This window comes from Bactrocera neohumeralis, unplaced genomic scaffold (assembly GCF_024586455.1).
Source record: "Bactrocera neohumeralis isolate Rockhampton unplaced genomic scaffold, APGP_CSIRO_Bneo_wtdbg2-racon-allhic-juicebox.fasta_v2 ctg3666, whole genome shotgun sequence".
Classification (NCBI taxonomy): Eukaryota; Metazoa; Arthropoda; class Insecta; order Diptera; family Tephritidae; genus Bactrocera; species Bactrocera neohumeralis.
Genome location: NW_026090904.1, coordinates 1 through 19,299, shown reverse-complemented (window position 1 = coordinate 19,299; position 19,299 = coordinate 1). Strand labels below are relative to the sequence as shown.

At 37.7% G+C, this 19,299-nt stretch overlaps 1 protein-coding gene across 1 annotated transcript; it reads right to left on the bottom strand.

Annotated features, from left to right (window-relative positions):
- Window positions 1–585: 585 nt before the first annotated feature.
- Window positions 586–7,444, bottom strand: LOC126767040 (uncharacterized). Its single transcript, XM_050484657.1, has 2 exons — window positions 6,442–7,444; window positions 586–1,365 (listed from the first exon to the last, which is right to left on the bottom strand). The coding sequence occupies exons 1-2, from the start codon at window positions 6,502–6,504 to the stop codon at window positions 622–624; spliced, it is 807 nt and encodes a 268-aa protein (XP_050340614.1). The 5' UTR covers window positions 6,505–7,444; the 3' UTR covers window positions 586–621.
- Window positions 7,445–19,299: the final 11,855 nt, after the last annotated feature.

Below are 19,299 nucleotides of genomic sequence, written 5' to 3'. Positions count from 1 at the left end.
TTATGACATTGGGTTTTGGTCTCACATATTTTACAGCCATTGCAAATAATTTTCTGCGTGTATTTGTTGTTGTGCCGGTGCACCAGAGGAAATATATGCAGTTCTTGCACCGTGCAAGGGTTTTGCAAGAGCAAGAGAATACCCCTAATGAGTTATTTGATCACAAATTTCTCTGGTTATTGTTTTCATATCGAGGTGTACGGATAATTTTTCTGGCGAGTGTACATAATAATAAAAATGCATGGGTAAAGAGAAGTCATAAAGTTACAGATCAGTTAACATTAAAGACTCACGCACACACATGTATTAAATTGTATAGTTAAGCTTAGCCTAAATCTTAAACTAACGGCTTAAACTAGTGGTAATGTTCATATGTATAAAAAAGGGGTAAACATAATTATCTTCAACTTTTCGTTCAATATTGTAATAGATTATGGTAAGTATTAAGGTAAGTAGTAGATTAGTAGTATGAATGCATAATTAAGGTAAGTATACAATAATTTAAATAATTCAATATTTTATAATTTTTTATAATTCATTTTTCTTATTTTTAATTTCAGGTTTAAATATACATATATGTATATCTTGTCGCTTGACGCAACACCGGCCACCTTGACAGGATCAGATTCCTTCAATATCCAGTGGAAGGACAGCCAGTTTGTGGATGGGGCGCTTAATCGTGCCCGTCTTGGTTGCTACTTCTGCGACTCGCACCTTGCCGTCTTGCCCTTCGACGGTTGCGACGACGCGCCCTAGTACCCACTGCTGCGGCGGCACGTTGTCCTCGTGGACGAGAACGAGGTCGTTGAGCTGCATATTGCGTTTGGGGTGCAGCCACTTGTTGCGCTCCTGAAGGCCCGTCAGGTATACTTTGGACCACTGTCGCCAGAACTGTTGCTTGAGACAGCAAACAAGTTGCCATCTCTCGCAACAACGAACTGGGTCCACTGGCACCTTCTCTGGGGTAATGCCCGCAGGGAGCATCCTATTAATAGATGCGCTGGTGTTAACGCCTCGCCGTCGTTGGGATCTTGGCTCAGAGGTACTAGGGGGCGAGAGTTGAGGATGGCCTCCACTTCGGCCAACACTGTTGCTAACTCCTCTGCTGTGAGTAGCGCGCTGCCGGTTACCCGAACGATGTGGTGTTTGGCGGACTTCACCGCGGCTTCCCATAATCCGCCGAAGTGCGGCGCCCGCGGTGGTATAAAGATGAAGCTGCACCCTTCGTCTGCTGCGAATCTCTTCAGTTCTGGACCCATTGCCAGAAACGCCTCCTTCAATTCGCGCAGCTTGCGATCGGCGCCGACGAAATTGGTGGCGTTGTCGCTGAATATCTTCGTCGGGATTCCTCGGCGTCCAATGAACCTTTTTAGGGCGAAAATAAATGAATTAGAAGATAGGTCCGAAACTAATTCTAAATGTACTGCTTTTGAAGTAAAGCAAACGAAAACTGCAATATATGTTTTTACGGGTGGTCGACCGCGTATTTTTAACGTTGTGTATATCGGACCACAAAAATCTACGCCACATATAAGAAAGGGCCGTAGTGCTCGAAGTCTTTCGACTGGCAAATTTCCCATTATTTGGTTTTGCAACTTCGGCTTGTAATGAAAACAATGTATACAGTTTCTTACGGTTCTACTGCAAGCTTCTCGGGCATTAATTAGCCATATGCGTTCTCGAAGAAGCGCAACCAACGCTTTAGCCCCAGCGTGGTGATTTCGAATGTGCAGGAACCGTAAATACGTTATAACGAAGTGCGAACTTTTATTTAATAAAAGCGGAAATTTGGCATCGTATGGGAGAGGTGCATTTAATAAGCGACCTCCTACTCGGATTAATTTGAACGACAGCGTCTTATCCGAGTATTCATGCAAAAACGGGTTGAGTTTTTGCAAGTTTGCGGGTAGGGTGGTACCTTTATGCAATTTTTGAATAACATCCGAAAATTCTGAATGTTGGACCACCTGTGCAATTTTTAGAAAACTCAAGTTTAGCTCTTCTGAAGTCAGATCTTGGCCTCTGGAGGATTTTGGTGGTCGCCTGATCCATCGTAATATATATGCGACCACACGAAGCAATTTTTTATGAGAAGAGAATTTTTCAATAAGGTCCAATATTGAGTTTTTCTCAGCAGTCGAAATTAATGTAAATGTATTTTTCTTCTTCTCTAATGCTTCGTCTTCTGGTGAGAGCTGGAAGTGGTTATTAATTGGCCATAATGCAGGGTCTTCTAGGAGGAACTGTGGACCGCCAAACCATATTGAATTATTCAATTCGTCCACGTTACAACCCCGAGACACTTGATCCGCAGGATTTTGTTTCGTTGGCACATGTCGCCAATGTACTTTGTCAGTCAACTCTTGGATTTCGGACACTCTGTTTGCGACGAAGGTTTGTAGTGAAGATGGATGTGTTTTAATCCAATGTAAAACGATTTCAGAGTCTGTCCAAAATGTAATATTTTCGAAATGTCGACTCAACATAGGCGCTACTCTTGACCATAATTTCGAAAGAAGATGTGCTGCCGAGAGCTCAAGACGCGGAAGAGATTTGGTCTTCAGCGGAGCCACTCTAGACTTTGCAGTAAGCAGCATGCATTTAATACCACTAGCAGATTGGCTTCGTATGTATATGCAGCATCCGTACGCCCTTATTGAGGCGTCGGAGAAGCCATGTATTTGGCAGATGGCACTCGACTCAACGTTTACGTAACGAGGAATGCTTATCGATGAGAGCTGCATTAGGTTGGCTTTAAAGTTCTGCCAGCTAGTGTCAAGGCGCAATGGAATCGACTCATCCCAATCTAGTTTTTGGATCCAAAGCTCTTGCAATAAGATTTTTGCTTTGGTAACTAGTGGGGCTAGTAATCCAAGAGGATCAAAAAGGCGAGCAGAAACTGACAATATGTTTCGTTTAGTGGCTCGCAGATCATTAAAATTGTCATCTAAAACAAATCGAAACAAATCCTCTTTCGGCAACCAATGGATTCCTAACGTTTTAGTGGAACTTTTGTCATTGAAGCTTAATGACTTTTCAGTGCAATCACTGTCGAAAAATTTAGGGTGGTTCGAAAACCACTTCGTTAAGGTGAATCCTGCCGAGTTTAATATTTTATTTACCTCACTTCTCAAAAGATCTAGAGACTCAAAATTTTCGGACCCTGTTAATAAATCATCAACATAAAAGTCTCTTTTGATGGCCAATGAACCGAGTGGATATTTCATTGTATTGGCATCACTGAGCATTTGCAAACACCGTGTTGCGAGAAATGGAGCAGGCGCAGTGCCGTATGTTACGGTGTTAAGACGAAAAATTTGAATTTGCTCAGAAGGATGCTCTCTCCACACAATAAGCTGACAATTTCTGTCTTCTTCATGCATAATTATTTGACGGTACATTTTAGTAATGTCCGCTGTTAGTGCATACTTATGTAAGCGAAAACGAAGAAGAGTTGAGTATAACTCTTCTTGGATGGTTGGACCTACCATCAAAAGTTCATTCAACGCTATTTGAGTTGAAGATCGACTCGAGGCATCAAATACAACACGTAATTTGGTTGTTGTGCTCTCGGGCCTTAAAACGCATTGATGCGGAATGAAGTAGTGTGGCTCACTCGGGATCTTATTGTTCGTTGGGCTCATGTGACCCAATGCTCTATATTCATTCATAAAGTCCAGATACATTTTACGAAGTTCTGGATCTTTTAATGTCCTTCTCTCCAGGGCCTGAAACCGCCGAACTGCGGTTTCATAGGAGTGACCGAGTAACTTACGGTCAGCTTTAAAAGGCATTCTTACTTGAAGCCGTCCTGAAGGCAATACTTGAGTTGTATTTACGAAAAAATTTTCACACTCTTGTTGCTCTGGTGTGAATTTAATGCCATTTGATTCTGAAGGTAATTCTTCTAGAGTCCAAAATTTTTGGACTACTGAATCGATTGACGTTAAGTCTTCTTCAGCTTGGCATAATGTGCTATGTAATTTGGGAGGAGAACTTAGATTGCTGACGTATTTGCCAGATACAACCCACCCTAAAAGGGTTTTCTGTAATGTTGGTTGATTAGGACCATTTTTAATTTGGCCGACAGCTAGAAGATCGAAAAATATTTCTGCACCCAATAAGATGTCAACTTTTTTACATTTGTGGAATTCTGGATCCGCCAATTCAATATTGTGCGGAATTTTCCAGCCATTAATATTGATATTATGGTCTGGATGATTTGCCGAAATACTTCGCATTATCCAGAATTCCGCCGAAAATTGGTAATTGTTTACCCGCGACTTAACAAACGCGCTTAATTTTGCCCCCACTTTCGTATTGGAATTGCCGATCCCTATTACGTTTAATGTTTTCTGTTGTCGTCGAATCCGCAACTTTTGTGCCAAGTCCTCTGTCATGAAGTTGACCTGGGAGCCTGAGTCCAGCAACGCTCTCGCAGGGAGGTACTCTCCACAACTGGTCCTTATCTGAATCACTGCTGTTGCCAACATGACCCGATCCGGCATACTGGCTGTATGCATGGCATGAGTGGTTGATGGTTGCGGATGAGGTGCAGCGGGGAAGGAAACCGGATACTGGTGCAATAATGTGTGATGCGATCGATTGCACACCCGACATCTATCCGCTCTGCACTTAGAGACAGTGTGTCCCTTACGCAAACAATTTATGCATAAGGGCACCGATTTCACGAACTCGAACCTCTGCTGCACCGGAAGCGCCTTGAAAGTGGGGCAGGCAGTCAAATAGTGGTCCTTAGATTTGCACTGCTGACAAAGAGGCTGCCTCGTATTTGCTGCCACTAGCGCCGATTTGGTCCTGTCCATATGTTGTTGTTTCCCATGACTCGCACTGCTTGTTGGTATGGGCTTCGTCCTTGAATTTGATGCTCCTTCCGCTGATAGCTGCTGGAATCTTCGATTTAGGGTGGCTTCACATTCTTTCCACAGTGGCAGCTTGTCATAATCCAGCTGTTCCTCCCATTTGGATCTGGTAGCTGAGTCGACCTTTGTCATCACTATGTGTATAATAATAGCGTTTGTTATATGTTTCTCATCGCCCAGCGATAGCAATGAGTCATACACCGCTGACACTTCGTCAATCATGGATCGCAATGAAGGAGCGGATGGCTTTGGGATGGTTGGCAGCTCAAACAGTTTAGATATTGTATTGAAGAATATCAAACATTTATTATCATAAACTTTTTTGAGACTTGCCAACGCTTTCGGGTAATTTTCATCTGACATCTGAAACGCTTTAACTGTTCCCAAAGCCTCTCCAGATAGACAATTTACCAAATGGTTAAATTTTTCTATGTCTGGGATGTTTGGATCATTATGAACCAAGCTCTCGAACAAACTCATAAAATTTTTGAATTCTGAATATTCTCCCTTGAATTTCGGCAAATTCATTTTAGGGAGTCTTGAGCTGTGAGAAGCTACAAAAGATGTTTCGGCAAGTGAATTTTTATTTTTGCTAAAATTGACTTTATTATGGACTTCGTTTCAACGATGATGTCCTCTAACTCCCCTCGGGCCATGTCGTCTTCATCAATTTCTTCAATCTTTGATTGGCACTTCATTAATTTTTCACTATGTGAATTTAATATATCGAGACGACATTCCAATTCGATTGGATCTAAAGACATAGTCTTTTCGAGAAGGCCCGTTTTAATGCGCAAAATACTACTTTTCGCAACCGTTCTTTGACGTCTTAACGATTTTAAGTCCGTCAACTCCTTACTGGGAGACAGGTTTGCGAGAGTTGGCTTTGGCTTGCTCATTTTGCGTTGGTTAAATTAAATTTCCGAAAAAAGACTATAACGGTTGGCAACAGATATATCAAGAATCGATAATAAAAACGAAAAAATAAATGTCGATTCCCAAATATACGAAAGCCAAACCAATAGCAATAAAGGCTGGCAACAAATATATTTGGAATCGGTTACGAAAACGAGAAAAAAAAAGATAATATCGATTCCCAAGTATACGAAAGCCAAACCGATAAATGCGCAAAATGAGCAGTAGCACAAAAAAGTAATTTAATCGGAAAATGTCCGAACGAAAATCGACAAAAATTGCGAAAAAACGACCGATAATTACAAACGCGGATCAAAAAAAAATTGCGAAAAAATGTAATAATTTAATTTGCAATTAAGAATTTTATCACCTTTATTTCAAAATAAAGGGCTACCGCGAAATCCCAAAATCCCTTTGATTCACTTCAAATTTATACATTTAGATGTAAACATACGTGGGGTTCAAATATGTATATCAATTGTATAATATAAATATATGTATGTATTGTTATATATAATATGTATGTATGTAAGAATGTCAATATAGTGAAAAAAAGGGAGAGCCAAAAATTGAACGTGTGCACTTTGTTGTTTATTTCAATTTTCGTTTGTTTGCACCACTTTCAATAATCCGCACTCGTTACCTGGTGCGTCGGCTGTTTGCCGGCGCTCACTTCCCTTTTGCACAGAATGCAGCGGCAGCTCATTCCCACGACGGCAGCGGCGTTGATGGCAGCAGCGGGTTGATGATAGCAGCGACGATGGCAGCAGCGACGGGTTGATGGCAGCGGCGACGATGGCAGCAGCGGTTGATGGTAGCGTTGACGCAGCGTAGCAGCGGAGATGATGGCGTTGACGCAGCGGCAATGTTGGTAGTGATGTAGACGTTGATGGAGATGTAGCAGTACTGGAGATGAAAACGTTACGTTATGTTTTCCTCTATTGCGGCACTGGACACGGCACTTTTGACACAACGGACACTTAGTGGCAATTACGGTTGTAGCAGTTTTTTTTTTTTTTTACATTAACGTTAGACCGGCACTTTAATAATTATTATTTTGTCACGAAACTGCTCAAACGCTTTGGTATAAATTTTTTGTAACTCACTGTTGGTGTGTTAACACAGCCACCGCTTCCTTATGCACACAATATATTTCTATGTATTTTGTTGCTTGTTTCTTTTTCACTATGCACTTGCACTCTCTTTAATTTGTTAATATGTATTTATATGTTTTTCATTTCAGCAACTACACTGCACACGTTTCTTCTTCCTTTATTTATTTTCAATCTCTGTTTTAAAGATTTGCCGTCGTACATAAAACTTCACTCACTTCACTTTATACTTATATGTATGTACATACTTGTACGTACGTATAACTTTTTTGTCTTTTATGTTTGTATATATTTTGCTTTTTCAGCTTTTTTTAAATTTTGTTGAAATCTATAACACGAGTGTTATATATTTTTTTTTATATTAGTTCACCACTTTCACTTCGCCGAAAGCCGAACACCGAAAACCGAGATTCGAAAGATATTAATAGCGCAGGTAATTGGTTTTAAATATTGATTAATGCACTTGTTCTATATTTTTTGAATGTATTTTAGTTTTAACTTTTTAATTACGCATTAGTCCCTGCTCGGGCGCCATGAAAAATTCTCAAGCGTTTTTGAGACACGATAAAATGTAATAGTTAGGGATGCGCAATTTAACTCACTCCAATTACCTGTCGCGAAAGATTTCTAAATTTGTTCCGGTAACAAAAAGGCGTGCGTTCGATTCGATCGTTCAATTACAATTGCTTCTTTATTTAAGTTCATTTAGTTGCTTAGCCTAAATCTTAAACTAACGGCTTAAACTAGTGGTAATGTTCATATGTATAAAAAAGGGGTAAATATAATCATCTTCAACTTTTCGTTCAATATTGTAATAGATTATGGTAAGTATTAAGGTAAGTAGTAGATTAGTAGTATGAATGCATAATTAAGGTAAGTATACAATAATTTAAATAATTCAATATTTTATAATTTTTTATAATTCATTTTTCTTATTTTTAATTTCAGGTTTAAATATACATATATATCTTGTCGCTTGACGCAACAATTATCTTCGACTGGCGTCTTGGGATTTTCTTGTCCCAAGTAGTTTAAATTTTGTATTTTTATATTATTATTTGGTTTTTCACCATTTTTTTTTTTTTGTTTTATTTTGCCGGTAAGAACTTCGGCTGGCTTTTGAGACTTTGTATTTGTCTATTTTATTATTTCCATAAATTAGTTTCCGATTTAAAATATATATTGTGGCCCCGAATTTATTTAAGAAATTAATTCCAATTATAATATTATTATATTATATTATCAATTTCATAAAAACGTTCTTGTGCGCCCAGTAGATTAATATTATGAAAATATTTTATGATGGTCGAACCATTAATGGTTCTTACCCTCTTCTTAATTACTAAAGTTTTTGTTATTATAAATTCCAGTTCGTACATACTTATGAACTGGTTACCCCCGTATCTATTAAAATTCGAATGATTTGCCCGGTTTTCATATCTGTTTTTATAATATATGTATAAGGGAAAATCAGAGTTTACTAAAAAATGGTTTTCCCGAATGTTATTAATTCTTTGTATTTTAGGTTGAGGCTGTTTGCTTACTTGTGCACTTTTTGCCTCTTTGGTATATTTCTTTGTTGATAATTGGTTTCCCAATTATATCTGTTACTCCTAGCCTGTACTTGGTTTGTTTGTATAGGCCTAGGATAATTGATTATTTGATTTGATTGGTCGAGAGGGATATTTTTGGTTTGTATTAGTTATCTTTTGCGGTTACCTCAAATTATTTTGAAAGTTTATATTAAATTGTTGTTTTCGAGAATCAATTGCTTGATCTTTTTTTTGAGAATTGCAACGTGAATTGTGACCTCATCTGGTTTAATTGAAGTTCTTGCACTTTGCCAAGGGCATTAGGCAACTCAGTCGGCGTTAAGGTTAAAAGTATTTCTTTTAAAGGGTAGCTCAAACCAGTTATGAAGGTTCTAATTGCGGTTTCCCGATTTTTAATATGTAATTGCTTAGTTATATCGGAATTTGTTCCGTGCGTCATTATTGTTTTATTTATTAACAACTAGCTGACCCGGCGAACTTCGTACCGCCTAATTATTGGAGGCATATTTAGTAAGTCACAAACACACGACACAATACTTTTTTAATTTTACTGAAATTTGCTGCTTTTAGATTTTTAGGAATATTAAAGAATTATAGTATAGATGCACAGCAAAGAGACGTTAACATTTCAAGTGACATTTTACCATAGACAATTTTTTTTTGAGTGAGTACTGACAATTATTTACACTATAACTATCAAACTACATCTGTCGTTTTTTTTTTTGACGATGGCCATGGTTAGGAAAAGAAGAAGAACTACATCTGTCATCGAGAAAATAAAGAATTCAAACAACTATAATATAGTTATAGTGAAGCTATATATCCCTCAACTCCTTAAAATGCATTGTTCGTTTTGTAAAAAGTGGATGGAACGGCAGAAAAAAAATAATAACTGTTCAGATTGTATTAAATTATTATTAAGATGTGAACGATTTTGTACCAAGTGTGGTAAGAATGTGGAACGAATAATACGCGTGAACAGGGCAAATGTACAAAAAAATATATTAAAGCAAAAGCTGCTATCTAAACCAAAACACGTTTCTACAATGCCATCTTCATCAGCTGAGGAGACACTCTGTGAATCGGCCGAAGACATACAGGACATATAAGTTATTGAAGACAGCCAAAAGCCCAACATCAAGAATGTTCTGGTAGATATTGATGTTATTGAAGACAGCCAGCAGCTCAACATTGATAATGTTATGATCGAATCAGATTTGTCCGAGTCGCCTAGTACTTCCACCATATTATCATGTCCTGGCGAGCCAAGTAGTTCCCAAGTTGATGGAAATAAAGAGTTACTAATACACGTTGACATTAAGGATCCAAATGCACATATTATATATGTACATATTAAGTCATTTATTTATATTTATACACTTCATATACAAAAATTTAAAATTTTCTTGGATGTGCTCGTTTCTGGACTGTGAATATGATAAACAAATCTTTGCTTAAATTAAATACAACACAGTTATGATCATATACAGTTAATTAATATAGTGCTTTCTGGTAGACAATATTTTTAGTTTTTTTTTGCGGTGCGTAAATTAATAAGGATGTTGGTTTTCCGACACGCGAACACGCAACGTATAATTGTCCATGTGCGAAACAGGGAAACTCTAAGTTTATTCCGCAAACTTGCAACGATTGGCCTTGCGATTTATTTATGGTCATCGCAAACGCCAGACGCACGGGAAATTGCAACCTCTTAAAATAAAATGGCAAATCCGTTGGAATCATAGGTATTCGTGGGATTAAGACATCCTCTCCTTTGTATTTTCCTTTGATTATTTTAGCTTCGATGATGTTATTCATGAGTTTCTTCACAACCAATCTCGTTCCATTGCAAAGTCGAGGTTGATTAATATTACGCAGCATGATGACAACTGGCCCTACTTTAAATTTCAAATTATATGGTGGTAGTCCAGGCAAGTCCAATGAATTTAAAAATTCTGTAGGATAGTTGACTACGTCATCCTGATTTGTGGCCGTGTCAACTGTTTTGTACGTAAACAACTCTCCTGGAAGGAAATTCTGAATGGTAGCATTGAGATCATCGACATCTTTGTTTTATGCTGCCAATATTGCTCGTTCACTTAGCCAATCGTGGTTATTATATTGTTGTTTAATGTCCGGAAAAACACGCTGAATAAGCTCCTTTTTCGATTCTTTGAAGTGACAGAAATCTGTGGGAAAAGTCATTAATCCGGTCGAGCTATCAACTGCGACCTTACCATTTCCAATATCCAGCAACTGCTTCGAAAACACAGTCGCAGTTTGATCTTGTTACAAAAACACTCGCATGTTAGTAGTTAATTGTAGTGTCTTTACGTGCCACCACAAATTTGATGATTTTAGTCATGCGTTTATTTCGTCAGCAACAGTCTATCGAGGAATTACTGGAAGAGTCTGACGAAAATCACCTGACAACAGTATCATAGCTCCACCAAAAATGTTTTGGTTATCACGTAAATCTTTTAACGTCCTATCTAGTGCCTCCAGCGACCTCTTGTGGGCCATTGTGCATTCGTCCCAAATTATCAATTTGCATACTTGGAGAGTCTTCGCCATAGCGCTATTTTTGGCAATGTTGTAAACTGGCGTTTCGTTGATATGCATGTTTAATGGTAATTTTAAGGCTGAATGTGCAGTTCGTCCGCCTTCTAATAAAGTTGCTGCTATTCCAGATCAAGCCAACGCTAGGGCTACCTCATTTTGCGATCGGATCTTTGTTAATAGCAATGAAATTGGGAACGTTTTCCCAGTACCCCCAGGAGAATCAAGAAAGTAAATCCCCCCAGACCCACTGTTTACAGCTTGTGTTAAACGATCGTACGCAATCCTTTGTTCTTCGTTCAATTGCGGAACAGTTGTGCGAACTACTTCGGTCATAGCTTGAGTATCGTACTGGAGTTCTCTTTGCAACTCATGGTTTAATGCATCTTGCATAGCACGATTGGGTGCTGTCAAGCCCAAACACGACAATACTTTATTTGCCATCAACAAACACATATCTTCTATTATGATCAATGTGTCATTGTAAATCTCTGCCGTAATTTCCAATGTAGGATTCAAAGATTCACAACGCACGCGATGCAACACATCCTCAGACATGTCATCCCCAAATCAATCGGATTTGAGGGGAAACATGTTGATATTATAATCGCAAACAGTGTGCGAATTTGATGCGGCGATGAAGATATCACGGAATCCTTGAGCGTATCATCCCAATGCGAATCGTTTTCAAGCAACCGTAATAATTGACACGCCTCACGGTAAGTCGCACACAGATGTCCATCAACTGTTCGCAATTGTTGAAAATATGTCGGACCAGGAACATTCACCAATAACAATCTAAGGTAATAACATTCATCGTTATTAGGATGTACTGTATATATACCGTCTATAGCATCTGTGGCAAATACATTTTCATATCCTTCAAGTGGTGTTCTTTATTTACGACGCTGAAAAGACTTTGATGATGCGTTCCATGTATACTAGCGCAGCATATCAGCATACAGCAAAGTGCGAGCGAATTGATCAGTTGCACAAATTGAGAAGAAACCTGTCAATGGGGTCACAGGTGGACGTGTCGCTCTATCCACAGCTGTTGTTTGGGTTGAAATACACTCGTTGTCCATTTTCTAAATGAACTGCCAAATGCAATACAGTGGGATGTCTTTCATGAATTGCAAACGAAAATATGCGCCAAATAGCCTCATTGCTGCTTACATAGCGACCCATCTGACACTTCATCATTTGTGTTTGTTACTGCGAACATGGCCATGTCGCTACCTTTGTTAACATATTTACATATGTACTTTATGGATTTCACAGAGTTACAAAATTCCACTTTGATATGAGCTTCAAAAGTTTTGGACAATATGGGCGAGAACGGCACAATCCAACGATTGTCTACATGAAAATCTTGTCGTTTTATCTTGACATCTACAGATCGTCCACCGTCCTCAACTGACCGCCGACGATGCAATGGGTCACCATCGATTCCCAAGATGGTTTCAGCAAGAAAGTTTCTCGGGTAACGTTTGGATCCCTTGCCGTCGATCATACAGGGTGAGCTGTTGTTGAAAACTCCGCAAGGTCCATGTATCATTGTTTAGTTACTATCGTATGCAATTTTGGGTCAACCGTTTCATCAGGAATTTCGGCTGAAATAATGGAATCAATTTCTTCTGGCCTTATTTTGTCAACCAACCAGACTAATATATGAGCATGTGGCAAACCACGCTTTTGCCACTCAACAGAGTACATCCAGCAACGTACTTGGTCATACTCACGATGCTTTGTAATGAAATTCATTAAAGATTTTAATTTTTGCTTGTAAACTCTGGCTGTGATGTCATGCCTATCAAGTGGTGTTTGGTTGTGTAGCAGTTCTTGTTTTATTTCAATCCATTGTGGGTTACAGGTAAATGTAATAAATTGGTCTGGACGGCCATACTTTCGAACATAAGACATCGCATCTTGAGCGTACTCGTGCATGTGGCGCGGGCTTCCGATGTAAGTGGCCGGTAAAATTGTCATTCTTCCTACATTATTTACATTGCCGTCAGCATTGATTGCATCGCGAAGATGAATGTACTCTTCAGATCGAAGCTGCTGTTGATTAAGACGGATGTATGTCAATCTTTCAGTCTCAATTTTGACGTACATGTCCACTGCATACTGATGAAAGAGCCGTTGACACATCAAAATGTGATTTACTTCACCTTCACGGATCATGAGTCTGTATGCATAATAATTCATGGCACTGACTTTTTTGTGTGTATCAGCACCTGGAAGTACATATGATAAAAAATACATTTATATATTGAACATATAAAATATTTTATTTTGTATAATCTAATTACCTGTTGTTGGATTAACCATTTTGATATTAAAATGGTACCCATCTTCTCCCTGCCAGAAAATTAATGGGTATTGTAAAGCATCATAAGCTCTATGCGTTTCATATACACGTTTCAATTCATTGTTCCGGCGATGAAGTACAATATCTCTTGATTGCAAATTCTCTCCAACAACGACAATAGCCACTTCATCTATTGTCGGTGAATTAAACCTCCTTGCATGCTCTCCAGCAGGTGTTTTGTCGGCTCTTATTACAATATTATGGCTGTATGATGGCATCCGATCCAGTGCCATTTTGAACATCTTCACTAATTCATTATTCTCGTGAAGAAATGTTTGCAGATGTTGGACAATGATTCGCTTGACGATTGGATTACGACCACAACGTGTATCAACTTCCACATCTTGATTGCCATAAAATAAATTTGCAAAAATTTATGATCTGCATCTGGCACTGGCAGCATTGCCCCCAGTAGGTGATGAATTTGTCCTTGTATCTGTAATTGTTTAAGAACTGGTTAAATTAATTGTGATACAAATACAAATTAGAATTTCCCTAAAACAATTATGGTATACTACCTTGAAAGTAGTCATGAACCCGTCTTGTACTATATGCGTTGCACCAAACGATGTCTTTTGGAAGCAATTATTATATTTTTGGATGTTAGCCAAGAAGTGTTTAGACTCACTTTCCATCCCATTTAAGTGTAACGGTTCAGGTAGTGGAACCAATTGAGGCAATTGTATATTGCCACCAGCACAACATAATCCCGCAGGTTCACTACTGTACTTTAATGCTTCACAATGTTGACAAATGATTGACATTTCTCCAATCGTCGCAGATTTGTCGGCACTATAATCAAATTCCGGATCGGAGGAAACTGCTCCTCATTCGAGGTTTACAGGAGCATTGCGTCTGCGAAATCGATTAAATTCGTTATTCCGTCCTCGCTGCTGTTGTGATCGATGTGCACGAACTTGTTCCATTCTCCTCCTATCCACTTGATAGTTATTTACTCTTGAACGTAATTCTCCCATACTTGTACGACTGTTATCATTATCAGCATCTCGCTGGTCATTAGTGCGGTTGGAGCGTAAAGTAGCTCGTTGCACATTTACACGACTTCGACGACCTATGTCAGGTCGTTTTCTTTTCCTCGGCATTGTAAGCAGCGAGAAGAAAATCACTTTTAGCAAAACCAAGGATGTTAAAGTAGGAGCGCAGCAAAAAGTCTATAAATTTATGGACAAAACAATGTAACGTTCGGATACACGTGCTTTTTACATGAGATGACAAAACAATGGAACGTTCGGATACACTTATTACTTTCTTATTTCTCCAATTAAATGTTTCTTTTTTTTTACATGGGATGACAAAACCAAGGATGTTAAAGTAGGAGCGCAGCAAAAAGTCTCTAAATGTATGTGCAAAACAATGGAACTTTCGGATACACTTATTACTTACTTATTACTTTCCTATTTCTCCAATTAAATGTTTCTTTTTTTTAACAAAAAGTCTCTAAATGTATGTACAAACCAATGTAACGTTCGGATACACTTATTACAGGGCATCTCGACAGGATAGAATTTATAGAATACTAACTGTTATTACCATTGCCAAATCTGTATGTGGGCATTTGCTATCATGATATCATGATTTGCGCAAAAGCGTAGGGTAGATAGGTTCGAGATGATGTAGCCTATGCTTTGAGCTCTTGAAAAATTTATTTTATCATTTGCGAAATGCCGTCGGGTAGGTAGCTGATGTAGGGCACGTGTTGAGCACTTGAACCCCTTAAATCTTTTGTGTGGAACATAAAAAAAGGATAGATATCCTTTTGTTTACAAATGTATTTTTGGAAAAAATAAGATAATAACAAAGGATAAATATCCTTTTTTAAAAAATGTATTTCTGGGAAAAATAAGAATTTATATTTTTGGACTACTATATAATTATTGTGGCATAACTTTTATATACCAATTAAAATAATGAATTTAAAATGAGAAATGATATTTTGATTTATGCTTGTATAAGTTTATTAAATTTAAGACTTGTCAACCATTAATTATATTTATAATAATTCTGAAATGAAATTAACAATATTATGAGCTAAGTTGATATTAAATGTTATTTTCAAAATGTGTTTTATTTTTATAATATAACACAACAGTCAAATGTCTTAACTCAAGTCTTCCAGTTTTCATATTACCGAAATCTTACTCGTAATTTTTCCTTATTTGCTCACCATTTAGACCTACCCTGGACTACGACAAATATTTTAAAACCAAAGTCAGCTCAATCGGCACAGCCGTTCTCGAGTTTTAATCAGACTAACGAACAACAATTCATTTTTATTTATATAGATAGATAGATATAGATGTCAATTTCTTATTGACATCATTGTAGTAGTCTATTAACGATTGTGATCCTTGTTTAAGTATGCTCCTTTCTTAGTCAATTACATGTATTGGCCTTCTATCAGCAAACGCAAAATCTGATTTCGAAAACATGGACTCTAAATTTTAAACTGTGCCATGGTTTGTCCAAATTTCGTTAGCATTGCCCACAATCTTGTTTCTCAATATTGTTAGGGCTCCAAAATATCTCCTACTCCCTTCTACTTATATACAGACTCATTGAATTTTTTGCAGCTCTCTCTCCAGCTGACGTATGACCTTCCCGAGAATTCCGCTGAAGATTTTACAATTTCTAAATTTTCATTGCATATAATTGAGTCGTTAATTGTCTGTGTTTCATATTCAGTCACCTGCGTAGCAATTGCTATATTTTTTATTGGTTATTTAGCTGATCTATTTAAGCTCTTAAATTCGTCGTTTGCGTCGCTATCAGTCGAGCTGTGTCTTCTGCAGTAAAATTACTAACCGCCATTTTCTAAAACTTTAGAATTATGTTGTCCATTTTATAAAAAACTAGCTGACCCCGCAGCCGTTGTCCTGCGTGAAATTATGTGTTTTGAAATGAAAAAAAGTTGAAATTATATTGTGTCGAAAATTATTTATTTTCGATTTTTCTACATTTTTTTAATGTAGCGCAGCTTAATAAACATAATTTTTTGATTTCTGTTCTGGTGCGTAAAGATACAGAGAAGATGGGTTTCCAACTCATCAACACGCCACATATATCTGGCCGTGTGAAAAACATAGCATTTCCCGATTTCCTTGTGTCCTGTTGATTGTTAACGCAAAGGCAATTTTCCCTGGAAATTGAATACGTTTGAACTGAAATGGCTGTCCCTTGTATTCGATAATTGCATCATAATTAGTCGGGTTCCATTACACAGTTTCGGCGCATGAAGATTGTGAAACAGAATAATGACAGATCCAACTTTGAGACGCAAATTATGGTGGGACGTACCAAGCCTCTCCAAAGAATTTGGAAATTCCACTGGATAATTTACGGTTTCGTCTTCCTTGTCAAGACGATCGATCGATTTATATGAGCGCAAACCTCCCAGAATTTGACTTTGAATCTTCCAGTTTAAGTCATTAACATCGGTATTTTTGGCAGCTAAAATTGCGCGTGCTCTCCAGCAATTGAAGTTACGATAATTTGGCCAATGTTTGGATAAATATTCGTGATGAGTTCATATTCCGTTGAAGTGAATTGACAAAAGCGGGGTGAAATTGGCATCAAACCACTGGAAGTATTAACCGAAATTTGCCAATTCTTAGCGAATACAATGTAAAATGTCATCGGCAATGCCATTTTTTCGTATCCCATAATTAACACGAATTCGAAGGCTGATATGTCGAATTGATCTTCGCGAAAAGTATGCGAACTTCAGTGGGATGCGAAGTAACTATCGCATTGTCCTTCGTCTGTTTCCAGTGATTATCATGTTCCAGTAAATGCAACTTCTGGCATGCTTCTCAAAAAGTTGCACACACTGTACCATTCACAATACGCAATGACTTAAATGAAGTTGAACCGCGAGACGCACAACAGTCGGAAAACTTTCAAGAATTGCAAAAGTAAATATCCTACAAAGCGCTTTATTGCAGTTTACATATCGACCCATTTGATACTTCTGATCTCATATCGTTCAAGGCTAATAACCGCTATGTGGCTTTCTTTGGTGACGTACTTGCATTTGATTGATTTCACCAATCTGCAATATTCAACATTAGTTTTGAATGTGAATTAGACAAAAGTGGTGAATATGGTACGATCCATGTGTTGTCAACTTCGATGTGTTGTTAACGTCGATATTCACGCCTCTAAAAGCTAAATGTTCTGCGATTGTAGTCTGGCGAGCGACGCCAATACAGTGAATATCCATCATTTCCTATTTCCGTTTCCGAAAGAAAAGCACATGAGTAGTGTTTCGTGCGTTTATTGTCAAGCATGCAAACCAAAGTGGGATTGTAAGGTTCGCAAGGTCCATGAACCATATTGGTTTTCACCACTTCGCATAATTCTGGATCTATCTCTGGATCAGGAAATTCCGCTGAAATGATTTCATCAATTTGATCTGGTGTAAACCCCATCCGCATCGAAAGAAGAATGTGTGCGTGCGGAAAACCTCTTTTTTGCTACTCAACAGAATACATTCAGCATCTAACAGCACCAGCTAGCTGATTGACTGCGATCCATAAATCCGCACGTATGTCATCGCATTTTGGGAGTACTTCTTGCCTTTTCTTGGGCTGCCATACGTTGTTGCCAAAAAGAACGCCGACCAATATTAGCGCGACCTCTTCGTGGCTTCGTAACAAATTTCAATATGCAATTGATCACGTTGTGTGAAACACACATAAAGTTTTCACTGAATAATTTTAAATAATTTTTCCTTTGAATAGCCGGAATAAAAAAGCAAGCGACCGCAATTGAACATATCAAATAATTTACAAATCAAAAATTGAAAAACAAAACAAACAAAAATTGAAAAAAAAATGTGTATGGAAAATGTTACTTTTTGGAATTGTCCAATTTTCCGACTTCTCCTTATTAAAAGTATAAGGTATTCTGTTTCTAAACCTTTCCCGATCCACAATAAACAACCTTTCAATTTCAAGATTGGTTCAACCGTTCTCTTAGTGTTATTAACAAACAAACATTCATTTTTATTGTAACGTTTGTATGGGGAAAAGAAAAGGGCTGTTTTTCAACGAACATTTAAGAAAAAGAATTGGCCAAATTGGTCTAGGCGTTATTGAGTTATGAGCGTACATACATTTTGACGATTCATTTTTATTTATGTAGACTTAATAAAATTTACATGAAAACAGATTACCACAATTTTTTTTTTAAATGAATGACGTTGACATTTAAATTGAATTACGTTTACATTTGTTACGCGCGTTTTTTAAAATATGCAAAATGAAATATATGTATGTGGGAAATGCACCACTGATTCGACGCGGACATACTTACGGACCTTAAAAATACAACACTGTGACAATGACACGACTATAACATGACAACACTGAAAGAACAAAAAACGAAAACGAAGAACTAAAGCGAAACACAGTTGACCGCATACTCTCCTACGAAACAGTTCATTTGTCTAAAAGTATACGCAATCAACTTACTGGTTATTTAAAATTAAAATAAAGAAGAATTGTTATTTTGAATAAGTTATTTTGAAACAGTGTCGTTTTATTTTAGAACGGAAAATAGTGTGGTAAAAAGAAAGACACACTACAAATGGTGTCAGATAGTGGAATAAAAAGACCACTACGTTGAATTAGTGCCGGGGAAAAACCGATTGATCACCAAATCGTTAAAATCGAAATAAACGTTTCTTAAAACAAAAACCGCTAAAAAAACTGTTCAAACGGTGGCAAAAATTGTGGAAAATGTTTTTGTAAACTTAGAAAAAAGGACAGACGAAAGTAAAAACCGTTACGAAAAAACGGGAATATAGACAAGGCGACGACGCCAACAGTTCGGCAGAGAAAAAATTCAAATTTCACAAGAAGTGTGCAGACAACAAGGCGGCG